A 25,683-nucleotide genomic window follows, 5' to 3' on the forward strand; every position below is an offset into this window, starting at 1 on the left:
CAGGGCATTCCATGATCTGGTGAAGCCCTGATTTTCTAAATGAAGCACTTCTTCAGTCTTCAGAACTGAGTTTCACAAATTCACACCATGATATCTAGCCTCCCCTCTCATCATTCCCACCCCTCCTATTGCCTTGTTTGTTTTTTTGCTTCATTCAACGGGATGAGGGCATCATTGGTTAGGTCAGCATTTATTGTTTATCCCTTATTGCCCAGAGTACAGCTAAGTGACAACCACAGTGCTGAGAGTCTGGAGTCATATGTAGGCCAGACCAGGTAAGGATGGCAGTTTCCTTCTCCAAAGGGCATTAGTGAATCAGATAGGTTTTCCTGGCAGTTGACAATGGCTTCATGGTCATCATTAGAATCCTAATTCCAACTTTTTGTTGACTTCAAATTCTACCATCTGCCATGGTGGGATTTGTATACAGCTCCCCAGAACATTACCTCGATCTTTGGCTTAGCAGTTCAGTGATAATATCACTAGGCCATGGTCTCCGTTTTGCTCTCTGCAGAGCTGACCCATTTTCTGACTATTAACACCTACTCTTCACCCATAATCGCTTCTCTATGACCATTTGCAATCCTTTTCCTTCAGTTCTGGGCAGTTTTCCCATCTGTTCCACTTGGTTCACCTCCCTTTCTCAGCAGCATAATAAATCCATCACATTTCCAGCCCCCTTCTGCGCAGATTGTATTGGACTAGAAACATTAACTGTGTTTCTTTCTCCATTGCTGCTCCCAGACCTATTGAGTTTCTCTAGCACACTCTATCTGCATCCCTGAGTATTTGCCACAATTTCTGATTTTCCATCTCCTGCTACAAGTTATCTGCTGCCAGAACTCTCTCTGATGTCTTTAAGTTCTAGAGACAATTACACTGATTTGGTCCACTGGCCAGTGTCCCATCTTCAACTGTCCATGGAGATTCATTCATCCAAAACTCTCAATCACTCCAAATCCCATTCATCTTTTGCCCATTGATGCACAATGGCACTCAGTCGACAACTCCACAGAATAAAAACCAGAGAATCCCAACAGTATGGAAGCACACCATCTGGTCCATCAAGCCCATGCAACCCTCCAAAGACTATCCCACCCTATCCCTGTAACACTGCATTTCCCATGGACATCCCTGGACACTATGGGCAATTTAGCATGGCCAATCCACCTAATTTGCAAACCTTGCGATAATGGAAGGAAACCGGAGCTCCCGGAGAAAACCCACAGGGAGAATGTGCAAACTTCACAGTTGCCCAGTGGTGCTAACCACTGAGCCACCCCTCATGTATAGAGATCTTGGCCTTGCTTTCAAGCCCCTTTGAAACTTCCTCCAGTCTATAAATGTGTGACAGCACCGTGCCCTCCAATTCTGACATCTTTTTAGGTTTTAAATTGCTCCGCCGTTGGTGGCTATGTCGTCAGCTGCCTGGGCCCTAAGTTCTGAATTCCCTCCCGAAAACTCATTCCCAGCTTTAAAGGCAATTTATGTTGAACCTTACCTCTTTGATCAAACTTTCCCTGGTACCTCAAGGACTGCTGTTGTCCAAGATTCAGAGTGAGGTTTGCCCATCTCTGCAGCAAACTGAAGTCAATGCTCCATCCATTCTGCTCGATTAAATCAATACCTAAAGGGCACGAACTAAAAGGGCTAACTGCTGCTCCACCACTATGTTCATCTCCATGTTGCTTGTGGGATCCTGCTGTGTGAAAAATAGCTGCCATGTTGACCCACAGTAACAGCACATTATAATGCTTAACCTACAACCTGAGAAACTGGGTCTTTCCCAACACAACTAAAGGAATGAGGCAGCAGTAAAATGTAAATTTGTTGTAATTTCTTTTTAAAACTTGTAACAGTAATGTTAACAAAAAAATAATCTTTTAAAAAAGTTATACAAAAAAGGGACCTTAAATCAGTAATAGCTACAAATCTCATGACAATACATTCTTAAACCGTATGCATAGAGTCTGCTTTTTCCATGATGCACATTCTTTCCGATAGTTCCATCACTACACTTTCAGCACAGCTGGAGGGACTTACGACGGGAATGAGACATGAACCTGGCTGGTGTGGTGACCCCTGCGGATTTCACTTGGAACCTCAGTGCTTTGCAGCCATCAAGGAAGGCGTGCAGTGATCAGGGCTGGTATCTTGGCCTCTGCTCCTCTGGTCCATGGCCATGGGCGAGGCTGGGGGGAAGAGGCCAAGACGCTTTTCCACAAACCAGCCAGCCAGAGATCAAACTGCCTTTGGGGCTAAAGATGGAAGGCTGCAGAGCCACCAGTATCCACCATTCTCTCCCCTCCCCCCTCAACATCATCAGTGTCAGTGCCTGATGGGGCAAACTAGAGACTTCAAGAGGAAATCCCTTTAACCAAGACTCGCCCCAACAGGACAATCATTCCAGCAAGGGCCTTCTGCACAAGGCACTGCCAAAGGTCGACAGCCGAAGATGGTAGCAAACACCAGAGAGGTCAGTGTTCGGGTGGCATTAGCTACGTGATGTTGGTGGCCGGAGGTTTGGGATTGGATTGACCCTGGGGTAGGTCACCTCCCCATCGAGTATACCACCCCTATCCCACCACCTCAGGAACAGAGAGCTGCACATACTAAGTACCAGATGCTGAACTGAATACAGAATGTGTGGCTGGAACTGCAGCTTGTCAGCAGCAGTATGTACCAGGGTAATGCCCAACAAACTGGGAGGATAGACCACAGGCTTTTAAAGGAGAGGCCTCGATTTCATTTTTTAAAAAAGCCCAAACACTCCCTACATTTCCCCTCACTGGGCAAGGTGCAGAGGCAATCAAAGCTGTAGCCCGCTCTCTGCTCCTGGTCTTTCACTGGAATACTCCAGTTACCTCCCTCAGACAGCCAAGACCTGTGCAATATAGCTGCTTGGGGAAAGTGCTGACAACTGACAACACTCACTGCGTCAAAGCCCAACCATACAATCACATCTCTCCCACACACACCCACCTTCCACCACGGACAGCGAGACCCTGATCAAACCTACACACACACACCTTTCACCACGGACAGCAACACCCTGATCAAACAGTACCCCCGCCCCCAAACCTACACACACACACACACACACACCTTCCACCACGGACAGCAACACCCTGATCAAACAGCATCCCCACCCCCACACCTACACACACACACATACACCTTCCACCACGGACAGCAACACCCTGATCAAACAGTACCCCCGCCCCCAAACCTACACACACACACACACACACACACACACCTTCCACCACGGACAGCAACACCCTGATCAAACAGTACCCCCGCCCCCAAACCTACACACACACACACACATACACCTTCCACCACGGACAGCAACACCCTGATCAAACTGCATCCCCACCCCCAAACCTACACACACATACACACCTTCCACCACGGACAGATACACCCTGATCAAACTGCATCCCCACCCCCAAACCTACACACACACACACATACACCTTCCACCACGGACAGCAACACCCTGATCAAACAGTACCCCCGCCCCCAAACCTACACACACACACACACATACACCTTCCACCACCGTCAGCAACACCCTGATCAAACAGTACCCCCGCCCCCAAACCTACACACACACATACACCTTCCACCACCGTCAGCAACACCCTGATCAAACAGTACCCCCGCCCCCAAACCTACACACACACACATACACCTTCCACCACGGACAGCAACACCCTGATCAAACAGCATCCCCACTCCCAAACCTGTTCGTACACACACACACACAGCTTCCAACAAGTTTGGTGACATACTGCTATGATGCTGGTACTTTGTTAAATATGTGAGAAATGAAACACTTGGCAATATCTTTGTACCCCACAAAGAATCTGCACTAAGTGAAGATCTGCACATGCGGACAGCACATCTCAACCTCCAGACCTCTCCCCCACCAGTACTGTACCCCAGTATTACAGTTGAAAAATGTGGTGCTGGAAAAACGCAGCAGGCCAGGCAGCATCCGAGGAGGAGAATCGACGTTTCGGGCATAAGCCCTTCTTCAGGAATGAGGCTGGTGTGCCAAGCGGGCTGAGATAAAAGGTAGGGGGGAGGGAATTTGGGGGAAGGGCACTGGGAATACGATACCCATTCCTGAAGAAGGGCTTATGTCCGAAATGTCGATTCTCCTGTTCCTCAGATGCTGTCTGGCCTGCTGTCCAGCACCACTAATCCAGAATCTGGTGTCCAGCATCTGCAGTCATTGTTTTTACCTTATACAGTGACCGACCTGTCCCCACCAGTACTGTACTGAAAATGTGTTGCTGGAAAAGCACAGCAGGTCAGGCAGCATCCAGGGAACAGGAGAAATGACGTTTCGGCCATAAGCCCTTCTTCAGGAATGGGTATCGTATTCCTGAAGAAGGGCTTATGCCCGAAACGTCGATTCTCCTGTTCCCTGGATGCTGCCTGACCTGCTGCGCTTTTCCAGCAACACATTTTCAGCTCTGATCTCCAGCATCTGCAGACCTCACTTTCTCCACCAGTACTGTACCCCAGTGTTATACAGTGACAGACCTGTCCCCACCAGTACTGTACCCCAGTGTTATACAGTGACAGACCTGTCCCCACCAGTACTGTACCCCAGAGTTATACAGTGACAGACCTGTCCCCACCAGTACTGTACCCCAGTGTTATACAGAGACAGACCAGTCCCCACCAGTACTGTACCCCAGAGTTATAGTGACAGACCTGTCCCAACAGTACTGTACCCCAGTTATACAGCAACATACCTGTCCCCACCAGTACTGTACCCCAGAGTTATACAGTGACAGACCTGTCCCCAACATTACTGTACCCCAGAGCTATACAGGGACTGACCTGTCCCCACCAGTACTGTACCCTAGTGTTATACAGTGACAGACCTGTCCCCACCAGTACTGTACCCCAGTTATACAGCAACATACCTGTCCCCACCAGTACTGTACCCCAGTGTTATACACAGACCTGTCCCCACCAGTACTGTACCCCAGAGTTATACAGGGACTGACCTGTCCCCACCAGTACTGTACCCCAGTGTTATACAGTGACAGACCTGTCCTCAGTGGAAGACTGGACTGTATTGGGGTTTTGATGCACTGTCCATTCAGCTGAGATGCTGCACTGAGAACTATGTCACTGTACAGTTGACAGTCAGATGACACAATCTGTGCAGAAGGTGCAAAGAGACAGAATTCAATCCTAGACTAAACACACTGTCCTAAACTCCCCAGTACCATGACCCCCTCTGGCGTGCAGGGATCGAGTGGGAAGATCGCAGGAGGGGGAAAGCTGGTTTCAGTCAGAGTTACAATTGCCATTGCTATACACAGTGTAGAGAAAGAAAAAGCTGACTGTATCGATGAGAGTGATGGAGTGCTGCTGAAGGAACATGCACAGCCTTGGCTGGGAAAGCCTGTTGGGTTCACACTGACTCACTGGGGATCAGTTGTCCTTGTTAGATCCTGTATTGTCTGGGTTAATTGTGCAGAATGAATCCAGTGAGCTGTGGTGAGCGTGTCTGATTGAGCCTTGCCTCGAGTTAAGCTGGTGCTCCTGCAGCGTACACACAGCACACAGAGGACAGTGTTCCTTTACCATCAGTCTTACTACGACAGACAGCCGGCCAATGAGAGGTAGTGCAATGCTGGCCACAGAGCAGGGCCCATCAGCCTCTCATGTTCCGGGTACGGCCTCTCCCTGTCACTCACTTCCCTCCCTCTCAGTCTCCTCCATAAACATCATAGAATCTGCTTCCTGCAGTATCTGTACTCACCCTCCCTCCCCCACCCTTCCCACAAGTGCCTGGCTTTCTTTAAATCATTTGATATATTTCTTCTTTTTGTAAAATAGGTAATTATTCACAAATATCCTTCTTTTTAAAAACAAAGAGAAATGGAAACCCATGAGGGTCTCTCTCACTCTCTCTACTCTTTAAAGGTTAGGTGGTCATTTCACATCTACAGACCACAAGCTTAATACACAGTATTTACATTTTGTGTGTGTCCGTGTGTGTGTGTGTGTGTGTCCGTGTGTGTGTGTGTGTGTGTGCACACATCTGTGCTCATGTACTCATCTGTGTGTGTGTGTGTGTGTGTCTGTGTGGTGTGTGTGCACACGTGTTTGTGCTCATGTACTCGTCTGTGTGTGTGTTTTCCAAATCTCATAACAACCCCTCTCCCCATCAGTGATGGGGGTCAGCTACAGGCACCCTGGGGTCAGGCAGCTCGCTGTACAGCGTGAAGCTGGGACTAATCCGTGCACAGTGACAATGGGATGAGATCCAAAGCTCTGGTGCCCCAGCTTGTCAGGCTCCCCACAGAGGGCCGTTACTTCAGTCTGCGTGGCTCCCAGTGCCCGCGGCCACATGACCTCCACATAGTCATTCACCTACCCCCCCCCCCACCAAGCTGGGCACCAAGCTGGGGGGGGGAGTGAGGGAGCAGGTTCCTCCCTACTGCACCTTCCCCCATCAGTCTCTCCCATTGCCCCCGCTATCACAGACGCTCGTTTCGAAACGAATCCTCCACCGTGGGGTCCGACAGGAGGGTGAGGTTGGGGTCGCTGAGCATGCTCAGTCCATCCAGAGTCAGGGGCTCCACCTTGAGCTCGTCATCCAAAGGGTATTGGGAATCCACTTCGAAGCCGGGCACACCAGCCAGAGCACTGGTGATCTCCTTCGAGAAATCAGGAGGGGAGTCACCTGGGACAAGGGCAAAGAGACATCAGCAAACCACAGCACAACAACATATACTGCCCAATGAAGCAATGAATAGGAAACAAACACAGCGGGCACAGTTGAACAGGCAGAGTCAGTGTGTGAGGCAGTGGGCACAGTCCGACAGGCAGAGTCAGTGTGTGTGAGGCAGTGGGCACAGTCGGACAGGCAGAGTCAGTGTGTGAGGCAGTGGGCACAGTCGGACAGGCAGGGTCGGTGTGTGAGGCAGTGCGCACAGTCGGACAGGCAGGGTCGGTGTGTGTGAGGCAGTGCGCACAGTCGGACAGGCAGGGTCGGTGTGTGTGAGGCAGTGCGCACAGTCGGACAGGCAGGGTCGGTGTGTGTGAGGCAGTGCGCACAGTCGGACAGGCAGGGTCGGTGTGTGTGAGGCAGTGCGCACAGTCGGACAGGCAGGGTCGGTGTGTGTGAGGCAGTGCGCACAGTCGGACAGGCAGGGTCGGTGTGTGTGAGGCAGTGCGCACAGTCGGACAGGCAGGGTCGGTGTGTGTGAGGCAGTGCGCACAGTTGGACAGGCAGAGTCAGTGTGTGTGTGGCAGTGGGCACAGTCGGACAGGCATGGTCAGTGTGAGGCTGTGGGCACTGTCGGACAGACAGATTCAGTGTGTGAGAGGCAGTGGGCTTAGTCGGACAGGCAGAGTCAGTATGTGTGAGGCAGTGGGCTCAGTTGGACAAGCAGAGTCAGTGTAAGTGAGGCAGTGGGCACAGTCGGACAGGCAGAGTCAGTATGCGTGAGGCAGTGGGCTCAGCCGGACAGGCAGAGTTAGTGTGTGTGAGGCAGTGGGCGCAGTCGGTCAGGCAGAGTCAGTGTGTGAGAGGCAGTGGGCAAGAGGCAGTGGGCTCAGTCAGACAGGCAGAGGGCACAGTCGGACAGGCAGAGTCAGGGTGAGGCAGTGGGCTTAGTCGGACAGGCAGAGTCAGTGTGTGTGAGGCAGTGGGCACAGTCGGACAGGCAGAGTCAGTGTGTGTGAGGCAGTGGGCACAGTCGGACAGGCAGAGTCAGTGTGTGTGAGGCAGTGCGCACAGTCGGACAGGTAGAGTCAGTGTGTGTGAGGCAGTGGGCACAGTCGGACAGGCAGAGTCAGTGTGTGTGAGGCAGTGGGCACAGTCGGACAGGCAGAGTCAGTGTGTGTGAGGCAGTGGGCACAGTCGGACAGGCAGAGTCCGTGTGTGTGACAGTGGGTAGGGAATAACTGAACAGATGATAAAGCACTGTCCCTGAACTCAACTCCACCCTCAATGGATTCAAAACTTCAAAGAAGCAGGGCAAAGAACAACAGGGGAAGGTCAACGCTCAGTCAGTGCGGAGCAGAGGGAAGGATAGTTTGGCCCCAGGGTTAGACTCTCTGACAGTGAGGAGCTGACAGCTGGTGGGGGAAAGGGTGAAAGAGAGGGTGGCACATGCCTCACTTGCTCCAGCAGTGCGTAATAATATCCTTGAAGAAAGCTGATTCTAAAATATCAGGCTGTGAGAAAGAGACTTAGGTTTCGCTCTATGTGGGAAGACCAAGGTCCAGGGCTACCTGTGAGAATGATATCAGGGATTGTGGCCATTTGATTGGAGGGGTACATGTTCTGCTTGTTCAGAAGCTGTGAATCCTGCAGGCTCTCGTTGCGGTCTACCAGGCCCACCATCGCTGCCTGTTGGAAACTGCTGCTCCCAGTGTTTCCACACAACGTGTTCATGTTCAATGGCACGTGAGCAACCAACCTGTCCGTGCTGCACGACCCAAGCTACAGGAGAGAGACAGAGAGAGGGAGAAAAAGGAAAATGGTTCAATACACAGTGCCTTCCCAGTCAGTGAGGCTGCTTCAGTCTGTACACACACATGGTCAAATTCAGATACAGCAGTTATCACAAAACCAACATGCTGCCCAGTCACCCTCACACACCCGGTTACGGGTCACCCTCGCACACCCGGGTACGGGTCACCCTCGCACACCCGGGTACGGGTCACCCTGTCACCCTCACACACCCGGGTACGGGTCACCCTCACACACCTGGGTACGGGTCACCCTCTCATACCCGGGTACAGGTCACCCTCGCACACCCGGGTACGGGTCACGCTCATACACCCGGGTACGGGTCACCCTGTCTCCCTCACACACCCGGGTACGGGTCACCCTGTCACCCTCACACACCCGGGTACGGGTCACCCTCACACACCCGGGTACGGGTCACCCTCGCACACCCGGGTACGGGTCACCCTCACACACCCGGGTACAGATCACCCTCTCACACCCGGGTACGGGTCACCCTCACACACCTGGGTACGGGTCACCCTCACACACCCGGGTACGGGTCACCCTCACACACCCGGGTACAGGTCACCCTGTCACCCTCACACACCCGGGTACGGGTCACCCTCACACACCCGGGTACGGGTCACCCTCTCACACCCGGGTACGGGTCACCCTGTCACCCTCACACACCCGGGTACGGGTCACCCTCACACACCCGGGTACGGGTCACCCTCACACACCCGGGTACGGGTCACCCTCACACACCCGGGTACGGGTCACACTCGCACACCCGGGTACAGATCACCCTCACACACCCGGGTACAGGTCACCCAGTCACCCTCACACACCCGGGTACGGGTCACCGAGTCACCCTCGCACACCCGGGTACGGGTCACCCTCACACACTCGGGTACGGGTCACCCTCTCACACCCGGGCACAGGTCACCCTGTCACCCTCGCACACCCGGGTACGGGTCACCCTCACACACTCGGGTACGGGTCACCCTCTCACACCCGGGCACAGGTCACCCTGTCACCCTCACACACCCGGGTACGGGTCACCCTCACACACTCGGGTACGGGTCACCCTCTCACACCCGAGTACAGGTCACCCAGTCACCCTCACACACCCGGGTGCGGGTCACCCTGTCACCCTCACACACCCGGGTACGGGTCACCCTGTCACCCTCACACACCCGGGTGCGGGTCACCCTGTCACCCTCACACACCCGGGTACAGGTCACCCGGTCACCCTCACACACCCGGGTACGGGTCACCCTCTCACACCCGGGTACGGGTCACCCTCACACACCCGGGTACGGGTCACCCTGTCACCCTCACACACCCGGGTACGGGTCACCCTCACACACCCGGGTACGGGTCACCCTGTCACCCTCACACACCCGGGTATGGGTCACCCTCTCACACCCGGGTACAGATCACCCTCTCACACCCGAGTACGGGTCACCCTGTCACACCCGGGTACAGATCACCCTCACACACCCGGGTACGGGTCACCCTCACACACCCGGGTACGGGTCACCCAGTCACCCTCACACACCCGGGTACGGGTCACCCTGTCTCCCTCACACACCCGGGTACGGGTCACCCTGTCTCCCTCACACACCCGGGTACGGGTCACCCTGTCACCCTCACACACCCGGGTACAGGTCACCCGGTCACCCTCACGCACCCGGGTACGGGTCACCCTCTCACACCCTCACACACCCGGGTACGGGTCACCCTCTCACACCCGGGTACAGATCACCCTCTCACACCCGGGTACGGGTCACCCTCTCACACCCGGGTACAGATCACCCTCTCACACCCGGGTACGGGTCACCCTGTCACACCCGGGTACAGATCACCCTCTCACACCCGGGTACGGGTCACCCTGTCACACCCGGGTATAGATCATCCTCACACACCCGGGTACAGGTCACCCTGTCTCCCTCACACACCCGGGTACAGGTCACCCTGTCTCCCTCACACACCCGGGTACAGGTCACCCTGTCACCCTCACACACCCGGGTACGGGTCACCCAGTCACCCTCACACCCGGGTACGGGTCACCCTGTCACCCTCACACACCCGGGTACGGGTCACCCAGTCACCCTCACACCCGGGTACGGGTCACCCTGTCTCCCTCACACACCCGGGTACAGGTCACCCAGTCACCCTCCCACACCCGGGTACGGGTCACCCAGTCACCCTCACACACCCGGGTACGGGTCACCCTGTCACCCTCACACACCCGGGTACGGGTCACCCTGTCACCCTCACACACCCGGGTACGGGTCACCCAGTCACCCTCCCACACCCGGGTACGGGTCACCCAGTCACCCTCACACACCCGGGTACGGGTCACCCTGTCACACCCGGGTACAGATCACCCTCTCACTCCCGGGTACGGGTCACCCAGTCACCCTCACACACCCGGGTACGGGTCACCCTGTCACCCTCACACACCCGGGTACGGGTCACCCAGTCACCCTCACACACCCGGGTACGGGTCACCCAGTCACCCTCACACACCCGGGTACGGGTCACCCAGTCACCCTCACACACCCGGGTACAGGTCACCCAGTCACCCTCACACACCCGGGTACGGGTCACCCTGTCACACCCGGGTACAGATCACCCTCTCACACCCGGGTACGGGTCACCCAGTCTCCCTCACACACCCGGGTACAGGTCACCCTCTCACACCCGGGTACGGGTCACCCTGTCACCCTCACACACCCGGGTACGGGTCACCCAGTCACCCTCACACACCCGGGTACGGGTCACCCAGTCACCCTCACACACCCGGGTACGGGTCACCCTGTCACCCTCTCACACCCGGGTACGGGTCACCCTGTCACCCTCTCACTCCCGGGTACGGGTCACCCTGTCACCCTCACACACCCGGGTGCGGGTCACCCTGTCACCCTCACACACCCGGGTACGGGTCACCCAGTCACCCTCACACACCCGGGTACGGGTCACCCAGTCACCCTCACACACCCGGGTACGGGTCACCCAGTCACCCTCACACACCCGGGTACGGGTCACCCTGTCTCCCTCACACACCCGGGTACGGGTCACCCAGTCACCCTCACACACCCGGGTACGGGTCACCCAGTCACCCTCGCACACCCGGGTACGGGTCACCCAGTCACCCTCACACACCCGGGTACGGGTCACCCTGTCTCCCTCACACACCCGGGTACGGGTCACCCAGTCACCCTCACACACCCGGGTACGGGTCACCCAGTCACCCTCACACACCCGGGTACGGGTCACCCAGTCACCCTCACACACCCGGGTACGGGTCACCCTGTCACCCTCTCACACCCGGGTACGGGTCACCCTGTCACCCTCTCACTCCCGGGTACGGGTCACCCTGTCACCCTCACACACCCGGGTGCGGGTCACCCTGTCACCCTCACACACCCGGGTACGGGTCACCCAGTCACCCTCACACACCCGGGTACGGGTCACCCAGTCACCCTCACACACCCGGGTACGGGTCACCCAGTCACCCTCACACACCCGGGTACGGGTCACCCTGTCTCCCTCACACACCCGGGTACGGGTCACCCAGTCACCCTCACACACCCGGGTACGGGTCACCCAGTCACCCTCGCACACCCGGGTACGGGTCACCCAGTCACCCTCACACACCCGGGTACGGGTCACCCTGTCTCCCTCACACACCCGGGTACGGGTCACCCAGTCACCCTCACACACCCGGGTACGGGTCACCCTGTCTCCCTCACACACCCGGGTACGGGTCACCCTGTCTCCCTCACACACCCGGGTACGAGTCACCCAGTCACCCTCTCACACCCGGGTACGGGTCACCCTGTCACCCTCTCACACCCGGGTACGGGTCACCCTGTCACCCTCACACACCCGGGTACGAGTCACCCAGTCACCCTCACACACCCGGGTACGGGTCACCCAGTCACCCTCACACACCCGGGTACGGGTCACCCAGTCACCCTCACACACCCGGGTACGGGTCACCCAGTCACCCTCACACACCCGGGTACGGGTCACCCAGTCACCCTCACACACCCGGGTACGGGTCACCCAGTCACCCTCACACACCCGGGTACAGGTCACCCAGTCACCCTCACACACCCGGGTACGGGTCACCCAGTCACCCTCACACACCCGGGTACGGGTCACCCAGTCACCCTCACACACCCGGGTACGGGTCACCCAGTCACCCTCACACACTCGGGTACGGGTCACCCTGTCTCCCTCACACACCCGGGTACGGGTCACCCTGTCTCCCTCACACACCCGGGTACGAGTCACCCAGTCACCCTCTCACACCCGGGTACGGGTCACCCTGTCACCCTCTCACACCCGGGTACGGGTCACCCTGTCACCCTCACACACCCGGGTACGAGTCACCCAGTCACCCTCACACACCCGGGTACGGGTCACCCAGTCACCCTCACACACCCGGGTACGGGTCACCCAGTCACCCTCACACACCCGGGTACGGGTCACCCAGTCACCCTCACACACCCGGGTACGGGTCACCCAGTCACCCTCACACACCCGGGTACGGGTCACCCAGTCACCCTCACACACTCGGGTATCGGTTACCACAAGAGTGATAGAAGCAGCAGGGTGTTGAAAGGTGAAGGAGAGTTGAAGGTTTTTGGGACCAGTAGAGGGTGGACTGGGTTGGAGAGACAGAAAGTAGAGCATGGCAGGACTGCAGAGAGGGATTGAGAGTAAAGATCAGGTTCTGTGCTGGTGAAGGGGGCGGGGAATGCAGGTGAAGGCCACACTCACCTGGTGAGACAGGCCACCTGTGGGCTGGTTTGAGAGCTGCTGCTCAAAATAAGCATCTTCAAAGAACTTATTCAGCAGTGAAGTCCGCTGTGAGGGAAGAGAAAATTGGAGTGTGAACATCTTTGATTGACAGTGCAGACACAGCACCTAAAGTTCAGCACTCCTAGCTTTGCTGCACAATGTAATCTGCACACAGTTGCCAATATGATTCAGGCCCAACCTGACCCTCTCTGTGTTCCCATTCACAACCCGGTCACCCACTCCTGAAGCTCTGACCTGCCCAAGCTGCTCTCACTCCATAGTGGAACCTCAAAAGACAGTGCCAGCGATCAGGATCCGACACAGCAGTAACTTACCATGGAATCTGTCAGACTGCCCTTCCAGCCTCCTCCACCATCTAGTATGATCAGACGGTTTTATTTCCATGTATTTTCCTGTCCCGTCTCCTTTGGAGACCAAAGCCCCCCCTTTACATTCCCAACCATGTGGAAGGAAATAGGCTAATGGCATTAATCACCAACTATTAATCCAGAAACTCAGCTATTAATCTGGGAACCTGGGTTCAAATCCTGCCCTGGTCAATGGTGGAATTTAATCTCAGTAATGATCAGGAATTAAGAATCCACTGATGACCATGAATCCATTGTTGGAAACCCTACCTGATTCATTAATGTCCCTTCGGGAAGGAAATCTGCCATCTCACCTGGTCTGGCCTTCATGCGATTCCAGACCTATAGCAGTGCAGCGGACTCTCAGCTGCCCCCTGAAATGGCCCAGCAAGCACTCAGTTCAAAGACAGGCAGGAATGGGCAATAAATGCTGGCCACCCACGGCCCACAAGTGAATTGTTTAAAAATCCAATCATTCCCAGTCTTGGAGTGAAGACATTTGTCCTGACCCAAGTCAGAAGTTGCCTTGATTGTGTGTGTGTTCACTCACATGCTAGGTTCCCCAACTGAGTGTGTGTGTGTGCGCGCGCGCGTGCATGCGCGTGTGTGTGCATGCGCGTGTGCGTGTGCACGCATGCATGTGTGCACGGGCGAGTGTGTGCATGCGCATGTGCACGCGTGCATGTGTGCACGGGCGAGTGTGTGCATGTGCGTGTGCACGCGTGCATGTGTGCACGGGCGTGCGGGTGCAAACTCATTGAAATATCTCTGTACTCAAGTTAAGAGGAGAAATGGCTAACATACTGATTCCCTCATCAGATTACAACCCTCTCACTAAAGAAGCAATGCTCCCTGTCTGGTCTCCTTCCTTCGAGGTGGGCACGGAAACTGTACACAGTATTCCCAGTGAGGTCTCACCAAAAACCAGCGCTGTTACAGCATGGAGATGGCCCTTCGGTCTACTGAGTCCATGCTGCCCCTCTTTAGTACAATCCAGTCAGCCCCATCCCTGCACTGCAAGGTTCGGTTCCCTCAGGTTACCATTCATCACCTTTACTTCCAGCTCCCACAAGGAGAGGCCAACACTTGGCAGCTTTTTCATCTGGTTCTCATCAGAATGCTTTGCAAGAATACCAATTCAAAGGGATGGCCAGATTTTATACTGTGTGAGGAAACTGTGCTGATCGGTTGGCAAGTGGATTTAGATTGGTAAAAGCGTTGCCATGGAGAGTGTACACATTCATGATGACTGACAGTTAACTGCTAGATTTTATTTGAATTTTAATCCCAGCATGGTTGACTCTGATTGGTTAGGTCCAATGCTCCCCCTAATTATCCACTTCACCCCACTGCCCTGTGAATTAATATGTACAGCTTCAAATACATGGAACTGCACCACATTACTCGCCTGACGGACAGTTCTACAATGCAATCCTCCACATATTTGGGATTACCCAGCAAATGGTGGTCAATTGCAGAATCTCAAATAATGTTAGGAATTGCAAGCAGGGCTGGGTTGGGTTTGATTAGCACCTTGGCAAAAGTGAGGACTGCAGATGCTGGAGATCACAGGCAAGATTAGAGTGGTGCTGAAAAAGCACAGCAGGTCAGGCAGCATCTGAGGAGCAGGAACATCGAGGTTTCAGGCAAAAGCCACATCAGAAGGGCTTTTACCCGAAACGGTGATGTTCCTGCTCCTCGGATGCTGCCTGACCTGCTGTGCTTTTTCAGCACCACTCTAATCTTGACTGTGATTAGCATCTTGCTTGTTCTGAACAGTCTAAGTGACATGTTTGACGTGATCCACAGGCCTTTGGAATATATGGCCCAAGTCCTTGGCAACATACTAGCACTGAAATTCACATACCACGTTTCTCACCTGTGTGATTGGCAGACAGCCTTTTATAGCTTGATGGTAGCGTCCTCTCAGTGGGGAACACCACTTGTGCTGCTACTACTTAGCTCAAGTATCTAACAGGGAGATTTACCCATTACTCAAACCTTTTTGATACCTTTCTGAGTAATTGGAGACAGACTGGGCCCTTGTCTGGGTAATCGGAGACAGACCGGGCCCTTTCCAGGGTAATCGGAGACAGACCGGACCCTTTTCTGGGTAATCGGAGACAGACCGGGCCCTTTTCTGGGTAATCGGAGACAGATCGGGCCCTTTTCTGGGTAATCGGAGACAGACCAGACCCTTTTCTGGGTAATCGGAGACAGACCAGACCCTTTTCTGGGTAATCGGAGACAGATCGGGCCCTTTTCTGGGTAATCGGAGACAGACCGGGCCCTTTTCTGGGTAATCGGAGACAGACTGGGCCCTTTTCTGGGTAATCGGAGACAGATCGGGCCCTTTTCTGGGTAATCGGAGACAGACCGGGCCCTTTTCTGGGTAATCGGAGACAGACCGGGCCCTTTTCTGAGTAATCGGGAGACAGACCGTGCCCTTTTCTGGGTAATCGGACACAGACCGGGCCCTTTCCAGGGTCATCGGAGACAGACCGGGCCCTTTTCTGGGTAATCGGAGACAGATCGGGCCCTTTTCTGGGTAATCGGAGACAGACCGGGCCCTTTTCTGAGTAATCGGAGACAGACCGGGCCCTTTCCAGGGTAATCGGAGACAGACCGGGCCCTTTCCAGGGTAATCGGAGACAGACCGGGCCCTTTTCTGGGTAATCGGAGACAGACCGGGCCCTTTTCTGGGTAATCGGAGACAGACCGGGCCCTTTTCTGGGTAATCGGAGATAGACCGGGCCCTTTTCTGGGTAATCGGAGACAGACCGGGCGCTTTTCTGGGTAATCGGAGACAGACCGGGCCCTTTTCTGGGTAATCGGACACAGACCGGGCCCTTTCCAGGGTCATCGGAGACAGACCGGGCCCTTTTCTGGGTAATCGGAGACAGATCGGGCCCTTTTCTGGGTAATCGGAGACAGACCGGGCCCTTTTCTGAGTAATCGGAGACAGACCGGGCCCTTTCCAGGGTAATCGGAGACAGACCGGGCCCTTTCCAGGGTAATCGGAGACAGACCGGGCCCTTTTCTGGGTAATCGGAGACAGACCGGGCCCTTTTCTGGGTAATCGGAGACAGACCGGGCCCTTTTCTGGGTAATCGGAGATAGACCGGGCCCTTTTCTGGGTAATCGGAGACAGACCGGGCCCTTTTCTGGGTAATCGGAGACAGACCGGGCCCTTTTCTGGGTAATCGGAGACAGACCGGACCCTTTTCTGGGTAATCGGAGACAGACCGGGCCCTTTTCTGGGTAATCGGAGACAGACCAGACCCTTTTCTGTGTAATCAGAAATAGGCCAGGTTCTTCTCTGGAACAAGATGACCATAGGGTCATCTGTGAGTCTGTGTGATAACATGGTGAGAAATGACAGTAGCTATTAATCTGAGGTCGAAATGGCACACAAATGGCTTGGGCCCTATTTGCCAGGTTCCTGTCGCCTTTTAGTGTACACCATGAATGTATCATCTTCAGGTTGCAAATATGCAAGTGCTAAGAGCTTGGGCAACATTCCATCAAAGTCACCTTTCCTCACCAAATCGAACATAGGGGTTGGTAAGAGCTGCGTCTAGTTGGGACCTCATCTCTTTGGGCATGCTCCAAACCATATCTCTAACCGTCAGCTCAACCATACGAGTTGGTGACTTTGTAATTTCTACAAATATGGATTCACAGTACGGAGGTGGGTGACATCATCGCGCTACAGTGCCGCAGGGCAGAGAGCAGTGGCCTCTCAGAACGGTACACTGACGAATGGGCTTGCATTGTCAAATGCGCTGCCCATTGATAGCTAACTCCTGTACAGTCATGGCATATCCTTGACCGTGCAAGTGCAGCCGTACACCCAGACATTTGGGCTGCTCACCTTGTGTGGAGCTGGAAATGTGTTGCTGGAAAAGCGCAGCAGGTCAGGCAGCATCCAGGGAACAGGAAAATCGACGTTTCGGGCATAAGCCCTTCTACAGGCTTATGCCCGAAACGTCGATTCTCCTGTTCCCTGGATGCTGCCTGACCTGCTGCGCTGTTCCTGCAACACATTTTCAGCTCTGACCTCCAGCATCTGCAGACCTCACTTTCTCCTCACCTTGTGCGGAGCCAGTCATACAGAGGACAGGGCAGGGGAGTAAAGGCACATGAGATGGCAGCTCACACATACATATACACAGTGTCGAGAACCCACCATGTCAACCGCCTGACAACTGGATCTCAGCTTGTTATCCAGTAAGGTTGCCTGGTCATGCTGAGCAGCAGGTTTCAAGCCGTCAGCATATCATTGTGCTTGTTAAAATTAGGTTAGTTTAGATTACTTACAATGTGGAAACAGGCCCTTCGGACTAACTAGTCCACACCGACCCTCCGAAGAGCATCCCACCCAGACATTCCCCCACATTTACCCCCTCACCTAACACTATGAGCAATTTAGCATGGCCAATCCACCTGACCTGCACATCTTTGGACTGTGGGAGGAAACTGGAGCACCCGGAGGAAACCCACGCAGACACGGGGAGAATGTGCAACTCCACACAGAGAGTTGCCTGAGGCGTGAACTGAACCCGGGTCTCTGGTGCTGTGAGGCAGCAGTGCTCACCACTGTGCCACCGTGCCACCCATTAAGGACGTCTATTCCAGTTTCTCTCTCAGGGTCGGCTTTCACCTCGAATTTGCTTTCTTGTAAAACATCCCAAACTTATCAACGTCAATACCTTTTGATGCTCAAGGTCCCTCAGTTTGCTAACTATTCTCCACCTCCAAACATCAGGGCCCAGTGATCAGTCCAATCAGCATCTGCTGGGTTGGTCAGCGGTGCCCACATCCCATGGCCAAATTAAACCAAACCCAAATACTCACACTGACAAGGTTGCTGTCAGACTGAACACAACGTGAGGAGGGCTCCTGCTGCTGCTGCTGCCGCTGGGGTAGGCTGGTTTTCGGAGACTGCTGGTAGCCTTGCTGCTGGGATGGTTGGGACTGTTGGTACGTCTGCTGCTGGGATAGTTGAGACTGTTTGTAGCTTGGCTGCTGGGAGAGCTGGGGCTGTTGATAATTTGGCTGCTGGGATTGAGACTGCTGGAACGTTGACTGCTGGGATTGAGACTGCTGGGATTGCGTCTGCTGGTACGTTGGCTGCTGGGATTGAGTCTGCTGGTACGTTGGCTGCTGGGATTGCGTCTGCTGGTACGTTGGCTGCTGGGATTGTGTCTGCTGGTACGTTGGCTGCTGGGATTGAGACTGCTGGGATTGCGTCTGCTGGTACGTTGGCTGCTGGGATTGAGTCTGCTGGTACGTTGTCTGCTGGGATTGCTGGTAGCCTTGCTGCTGGGATTGAGTCTGCTGGTATGTCGGCTGCTGGGATTGCTGATAGCCTTGCTGCTGGGATTGATTCTGCTGGTATGTTGGCTGCTGGGATTGAGTCTGCTGGTATGCTGGCTGCTGGGATTGCTGGTAGCCTTGCTGCTGGGACTGTTGGTAAGCTTGTGGACAGTAGGAGTATGGAGGCAGTCGCTGGTCGATTGAAAGATTGCTGGTATCTAAGGGAATACCCTGCAACATGAAGCAGGAAGTTAGATCTCCTGAGAAGGTGTTCCAGCAGCAGACAAGCCACACAATGCTGCCTCCGAATTCACATCCCCAATGTACAAAGCCTCCAGTCGCCTTCCTACTCCCATGAGCCTGTCCCGCCCCACTTCTCTATGTTGGTACATGCACTGACCCCCCCCCCCACCAGTTACACAGCCACTGTGCAGCTCCATGTACCACCTGCGGCTGTGTGCCCACTGTGGCTCTGCCGCTTCACCCCCACGTTTCCAGGGCCAGGCTGAAGCCTTTGGCCCTTGCCTCTTACCTGCGTGATGGAGGAGAGGGTGGGAGACATGGTGGGTGAGAATTGCTTGCTGTGGGTCCTCCTGGAGTCACCACCGGACAGGACGAGAGGGTTGAGTGGGACCCTCCTCCGAGGCGATGTGCTGATGGAGCCAGGCGGTAGTGAGCTGTTCAGCGAACCGTGCAGTGACGAGGTGCTCAGCGGAGACTGCTTGGAGGCAGCGTTGACCGCGGGCTGCAGCGGAGGGTTACCCGTCGGTGACTGAAGCGACGGGTTGCTGAGCGACGTACGAAGGGAGGAACTGCTGAGAGAGGACTGGAGGGAGGGGTTACTGAGAGAGGACTGCAGTGATGAGTTACTGAGTGACTGGGTGCTAAGTGAGGACTGCAGTGACGGGTTACTGAGCGAGGACTGCAGAGACATGTTACTCAGAGACCCCTGTAATGAAGAGGACAACCCTGGGGAACAATACAAAACAAGTCTGTATTAACATGGAGATGTATTGAAATAGCTTCACTATGTTCATCCAACAAAAACAGTTAGCCCCAGGCCTGTGGCAGTGTTACAGGCTCGGCAGCAATTATCTGCAGGCCATTCTACAAAGGAGAAAATCACAGATAAAGCCTCCGCCAGCCTCCACCCAAATACTAAGCTGCCAGTGGCTGGTGATCAGTAGGATGCCTCACTGATTCCGGCATTCCTACCACACCAGCTAAAAGGCAGCTCCTGACCCCCTTAGGTCACATGGTGGCTCAGGGGTTGGCATTGCTGCCTCACAGCAACAATGACCTGGGTTCGATACCACTCTTGGAGTTCTCCCCGTGTCTGCGTGGGTTTCCTCCGGGTGCTCCGGTTCCCTCAGGTTAGGTGGATTGACCACAGTAAATTGTCTGTAGGGTCAAAGGTTGTGCGGGGAAGGTGGATTAGTCACGGGAAATGCAGGGTTCTAGGGATCGGGCAGGGGTGTGGGTCTGAGTGGGATGCTTTTCGGTGGGTCAGTGTGGACTCAATGAGCTAAAAGGCCTGCGTCCACACTGCATGGATTGTATGAATCTTTGCGGAAGTCAGCCGAGGGCGGAGAGAAGAAGAGCTTCACCAGAGATGCACCAGGGTAGAAGGCTACTCAATCACACAGAGTCTGCAGACACGGAGACTGCTCTCCTCCGAGTAGAAAAGGTGAGGGGGAGATTTAACAGCCAACTCAGGCTGAGGAATTAAGGAGAAATGATTTCCACTGGTGGCTGTGTGACAAGGTGCGGCTGTGTGCGAGAGAGATAGATTTAGGATAATTGGAAACAGAAACCAAGGAGGGGTGAGGAAACACACCTCACACAATGAATTGCTGTGATCCGGAACACACTGCCTGAATGTACAGCAGGAACACGTACAGCTGGAACTTGTAAAACACAACAAAGAAGGGAAAACGGAGAGATGTTCCGTAAGTGGGGATCATTGGTGAGCTCTTTCAAAGAGCAGAGAGAGAGAGAGAGAGAGAGAGACAGACAGACAGACAGGGTAGAAAGAGAGAGAAAAAGAGAGAGACAGAGAGACAGAGACAGAGAGACGGAGACGGAGACAGGGACAGATGAACCTTACCCCCTGCTGACTCATAGTTGGAGGCCATTGCCAGGGACCCCCCACCGATTCCCAGGTGGGTCATGGTCGTGGTGAGGTTGCCTGTGCTGTTGCCTCCACTGATACTCGAGAAGACCGACTCCTCAGGATCGAGTGGGGTGGGCAGCGGAGATGGGAAGTGCAGGTTTGTTAGATCTGGGAGAGACCCGCCTGTGTTCAGTGCTCCAGAAACGTGGGACATGCTGCTGGCTTGCTCCGGTGATGGGAAGATGCTACAATGGAAGGTTCACAGTTAGATAGGAACACAGCCAGGAGGCCATTCAGCCCCTCCAGCCTGACCAGTCTAGCTCATGGCTGAACACCTAACTCATCACCATTTTCCCCCAATTATAATCATATCCCTTAATGCCTCATCTCGAAATCTCAATGTGGAAGACAGTCACTGTTTGAGCTTACACTGCCTCTGGATAAGGGAATTGGAAAGCTCTACTCTCCTCTCAGAAAAAAATTCCTCATCTCTCACTCCAAAAGGGCTTCCTCCTCATTCTGAGACTGTGTCCTTGGTTCTAGCTCCCCCTTCAGTCCAGGCTAACTTCTTTCCAGCATTTCCTCTGTTGGGTTCTGTAAGAATGTTGTAAGCCTCCTGGAGATCCCTGCCCATTCTTCTCCACTCTGAGAATACAGGTCGGCTCTCCAAGACCCGGCCTCATCGGGTAATCCCACCGGCCTAGAGATCTGTGCAATGAACAATCACTGCATCATTCCCTGGTGATTATATCCTTCTTCAGATCAGGAGACTAAAAAAGTGTACACAATACTCAGGTGGGTGTCTCACCCAGGCTCTGTACAACTGCAGTAAGATGTTCTTCCTCCTGTACTGAAAGCCTCTTCCAATGAGGACCAACGTGCTGTTGCCCCTCCTGTTGACTTGCTGCAGCTCCATGTTAACTTTGTGACTCAGTAACACAGTCACCCAGGTTCCTTGGAAAAGCATCAACCTTTCACAAATATCCCAATCAGGTAAAAACACAATTCTTTGCACTTCTGAGGATAACGTCACGGTTTTCCACATGATATTCCATCTGCCGAGTTCTGGTCCACTCACTCAGTCTGTCCAAATCCCCTGGAATCCTCTATACATCATCCTCAAAATCTCACTGTCCCAGCTAGATTTGTGCCAACAACAGATCAGTAAACGTTACACAGGGTCCCCATGGGCTATAGAGTGGGGAAACATGGATCTGGGTTGTGGAGGGGGAACAGTGCAGGATGGGAAGTGGGAGGGTGAAGAGAAGGGCAGGGGGATTGGCGGGGAATGGGGCGTGCAGTGTGGGTTATTGGCGGCGAATGGGAGGGGTGAAGAGCGGTGGATGGGCAGGGAATGGGGGGGTTAAGAGCGATGGATGGGCGGGAAATGGGGGGGTGAAGAGCGATGAATGGGTGGGGACTGGGGGGTGAAGAGCGATGAATGGGCGGGGAATGGGGGGGTGAAGAGCGATGAATGGGTGGGAAATGGGGGGTGAAGAGCGATGAATGGGTGGGGAATGGGGGGTGAAGAGCGATGAATGGGCGGGGAATGGGGGGTGAAGAGCGATGAATGGGGGGTGAAGAGCGATGAATGGGCGGGGAATGGGGGGTGAAGAGCGGGGAATGGGGGGTTAAGAGTGATGAATGGGCAGGGAATTGGGGGAGTGAAGTGCGATGAATGGGCGGGGAATGGGGGGTGAAGAGCGGGGAATGGGGGGTGAAGAGCGGGGAATGGGGGGTGAAGAGCAGAGAATGGGGGGTGAAGAGCAGGGAATGGGGGGTGAAGAGCGGGGAATGGGGGGTGAAGAGCGATGAATGGGGGGGTGAAGAGCAGGGAATGGGGGGGTGAAGAGCAGGGAATGGGCAGAGAATGGGGGGTTAAGAGCAATGAATGGGCGGGGAATGGGGGGTGAAGAGCAGAGAATGGGGGGTTGAAGAGCGATGAATGGGCGAGGAATGGGGGGGTAAAGAGCGGAGAATGGGGGGGTTGAAGAGCGATGAATGGGTGGGGAATGGGGGGTTAAGAGCAATGAATGGGCGGGGAATGGGGGGTGAAGAGAAGAGAATGGGGGGCTGAAGAGCGATGAATGGGCGAGGAATGGGGGGTGAAGAGAAGAGAATGGGGGGTTGAAGAGCGATGAATGGGCGAGGAATGGGGGGTGAAGAGCAGGGGGATGGGCGTGGAATGGGGGGTGAAGAGCAGGGGGATGGGCGTGGAATGGGGGGTGAAGGGCAGGGGGATGGGCGTGGAATGGGGGGTGAAGGGCAGGGGGATGGGCGTGGAATGGGGGGTGAAGAGCAGGGGGATGGGTGGGGAATGGGGGGGGAGAGGAGCGGTGAATGGGCGGGGAATGGGGGGTGAAGAGCAGGGGGACGGGCAGGGAATGGGGGGGGAAGAGCAGGGGGGTGGGTGGAGAATGGGGGGGATGAGCAGTGGATGGGCAGGGAATGGGGGGGAAGAGCAGGGGGATGGGCGGGGAATGGGGGGTAGAGCGGTGGATGGGCGGGCAATGGGGGGGTGAAGAGCTGGGGCATGGTGGGGGAATGGGGTTGAGGAGCGGTGGATGGGCAGGGAATACCAGGGCGGGGGGGTGGTAATTGGGGGTAAGGGTGAGGAATGATGGGAAAGGCCGCGCAGTTTACTTGCCCCTTCTTTGTGGCCCGTCTCCACAGCTCATCTTTGTGCTGGGCCGGTGGTGCCCAGCTCATGGACTCCTCCATATCTTCCAAAGGGTGAGCAGCAAACAGTGGCTGGGCTTTACTGCACGGGGGAGAGATACGCAGGGTCAGCTGCTGCAAGACGTTACCACTGCCACCTTTAAAACCCATCCGTGGGTCAGGAATGGGCAACCCTCAAGAGGCTGGATACCAGTCAGATGCCACCCCCAGGCACAACACAACAAGACAGCTCCATAGTCAATATGAAACACGGCCCTGAGTTGGGTGGAGAGGTCTCATGGCTGAGGGGCATCATTAACACCCTAACTGAGGGAGGGAGGAGAGAGGGGGATCCCCATCCCCCCCCTGTCCAATGTGGGTATGGGACGGTATGGTATGCCCACTGTGCTGCCATTCCACACTGACAGGCCTATCGCTACCACAACCCCATCCCACCCCGCCCCTGCCCACCTGATTATCCACACACCTCCCCCCCCCATTCTGCCTAGCCATGCCCGAGACTGTGCCCTGCACCCCTGCTGTGTGGGCTGTGAGGGGGTCCCTGGGGTTAACAGGGAAGACAGTCACTGGGAAAATAGCACAGATCCCTTGGGAAAGCTTTGGAGAGTTTGTTTTCAGAGGGCCATGTGTCCCTGGGGTAACAGGAGGGAAAGGGACCAAGGCAAAGCAGCACAAAGCTCACGCTGCAAGGAGTTAGCACCTCTCCGATATCCACAACGATACAGATTGCCTGGGGAAAAGACAAATTCCCCGTCAGGATGCTGCTCAACCTCAGTATTCACGAGAAAAACACTGAGTCCTTCCCATAATATCCCTATCCAACGTTCCCAAGACAGGGACAGTACGGGGTGAGAAGCTGGTTAGACACTCACAGAGATGTACAGCATAGAAACAGAGTTTTCAGTCCAATGCATCCAAACTCGTCCATGCTGACCAGAAATCCTGAACTAATCTAGTCGCATTTGGCCGATATCCCCCAAACCCTTCCTATTCATATACCCATCCAGCTGCCTTTTAAATGCTGTAATTAGACCAGTCTCCACCACTTCCTCTGGCAGCTCATTCCATACACGTAACACCCTCTGTGTGCCCTTAATTCCCCTTTAAATCTTTCCCTTTTCACCTTAAACCTATGCCCTCTAGTCATGGACTCCCCCACCCTGGGGAAAAGACTTCGTCTATTTACCTGATCCAGGCCCCTCATGATTTTATAAACCTCCGTACGGTCGTGAATTTAAACTTCACCAATTGTGGTGGTGGAATCTGAACACATTCCCAGAAATTGCGTGGGCCTCTGGATTGCGAGTCGAGTGAGTTAACCCCAATACAACTGTCTCAGTTATGGGCAGTTGATACATTTGCTGATATCAGAACCCATTAGGTCTGGGAATGCTGCTTTCTCCGACATTGCATAGTCCGCATTCAACACAACGGAGACTTACTTGATGCCAGGGACCTCGCAGGATCTCGGCCGTGACGTCACGCTCTGGACCTGTGCATAAGCAGAGTTCAGTCAGTGTGCTGAGCACAGCTTTAAGGTGAAAGCATCACAGTCCAGACGGCACGGTGGCACAGTGGTTAGCACTGCTGCCTCACAGCGCCAGAGACCCGGGTTCAATTCCCGCCTCAGGCGACTGTCTGTGTGGAGTTTGCACGTTCTCCCCGTGTCTGCGTGGGTTTCCTCCGGGTGCTCCGGTTTCCTCCCACAGTCCAAAGATGTGCAGGTCAGGTGAATTGGCCATGCCAATTGCCCGTAGTGTTAGGTAATAAGGGGTAAATGTAGTGGTATGGGTGGGTTGCGCTTCGGCGGGTCGGTGTGGACTTGTTGGGCTGAAGGGCCTGTTTCCATACTGTAATGTAATCTAAACCGTGATCACACTGAACATACT

The 25,683-nt window shown here is 54.7% G+C and overlaps 1 protein-coding gene and 1 long non-coding RNA gene across 3 annotated transcripts in view; both read right to left on the reverse strand.

Moving 5' to 3' along the window:
• Positions 1–1,815: 1,815 nt before the first annotated feature.
• Positions 1,816–4,402, reverse strand: LOC148135292 (uncharacterized). The gene is made up of 2 exons (XR_015755382.1): positions 3,176–4,402; positions 1,816–3,105 (listed from the first exon to the last, which is right to left on the reverse strand). It is a non-coding gene; the product is annotated as an uncharacterized LOC148135292 (long non-coding RNA).
• A 1,635-nt stretch (positions 4,403–6,037) lies between these two features.
• The window catches only part of LOC122544723 (CREB-regulated transcription coactivator 2-like), an 89,377-nt gene continuing 69,731 nt past the window's right edge, over positions 6,038–25,683 (reverse strand). For both annotated transcript variants that reach the window (XM_087985142.1, XM_087985141.1), the window contains exons 9-16: positions 25,237–25,286; positions 23,763–23,876; positions 21,110–21,360; positions 19,535–19,971; positions 18,541–19,233; positions 13,295–13,381; positions 8,278–8,488; positions 6,038–6,721 (exon numbers count right to left, since the gene is read on the reverse strand). In XM_087985142.1, coding sequence (XP_087841268.1) covers positions 6,516–6,721; positions 8,278–8,488; positions 13,295–13,381; positions 18,541–19,233; positions 19,535–19,971; positions 21,110–21,360; positions 23,763–23,876; positions 25,237–25,286 — 2,049 coding nt within the window. In that variant the 3' untranslated portion in view covers positions 6,038–6,515. The remainder of the gene's footprint in view (positions 6,722–8,277; positions 8,489–13,294; positions 13,382–18,540; positions 19,234–19,534; positions 19,972–21,109; positions 21,361–23,762; positions 23,877–25,236; positions 25,287–25,683) is intronic.

The sequence above is a fragment of the Chiloscyllium plagiosum genome, unplaced genomic scaffold, assembly GCF_037043375.1.
Source record: "Chiloscyllium plagiosum isolate Xiang-an unplaced genomic scaffold, Cpla_swu_hap1 HiC_scaffold_50, whole genome shotgun sequence".
NCBI classification, from domain to species: domain Eukaryota; kingdom Metazoa; phylum Chordata; class Chondrichthyes; order Orectolobiformes; family Hemiscylliidae; genus Chiloscyllium; species Chiloscyllium plagiosum.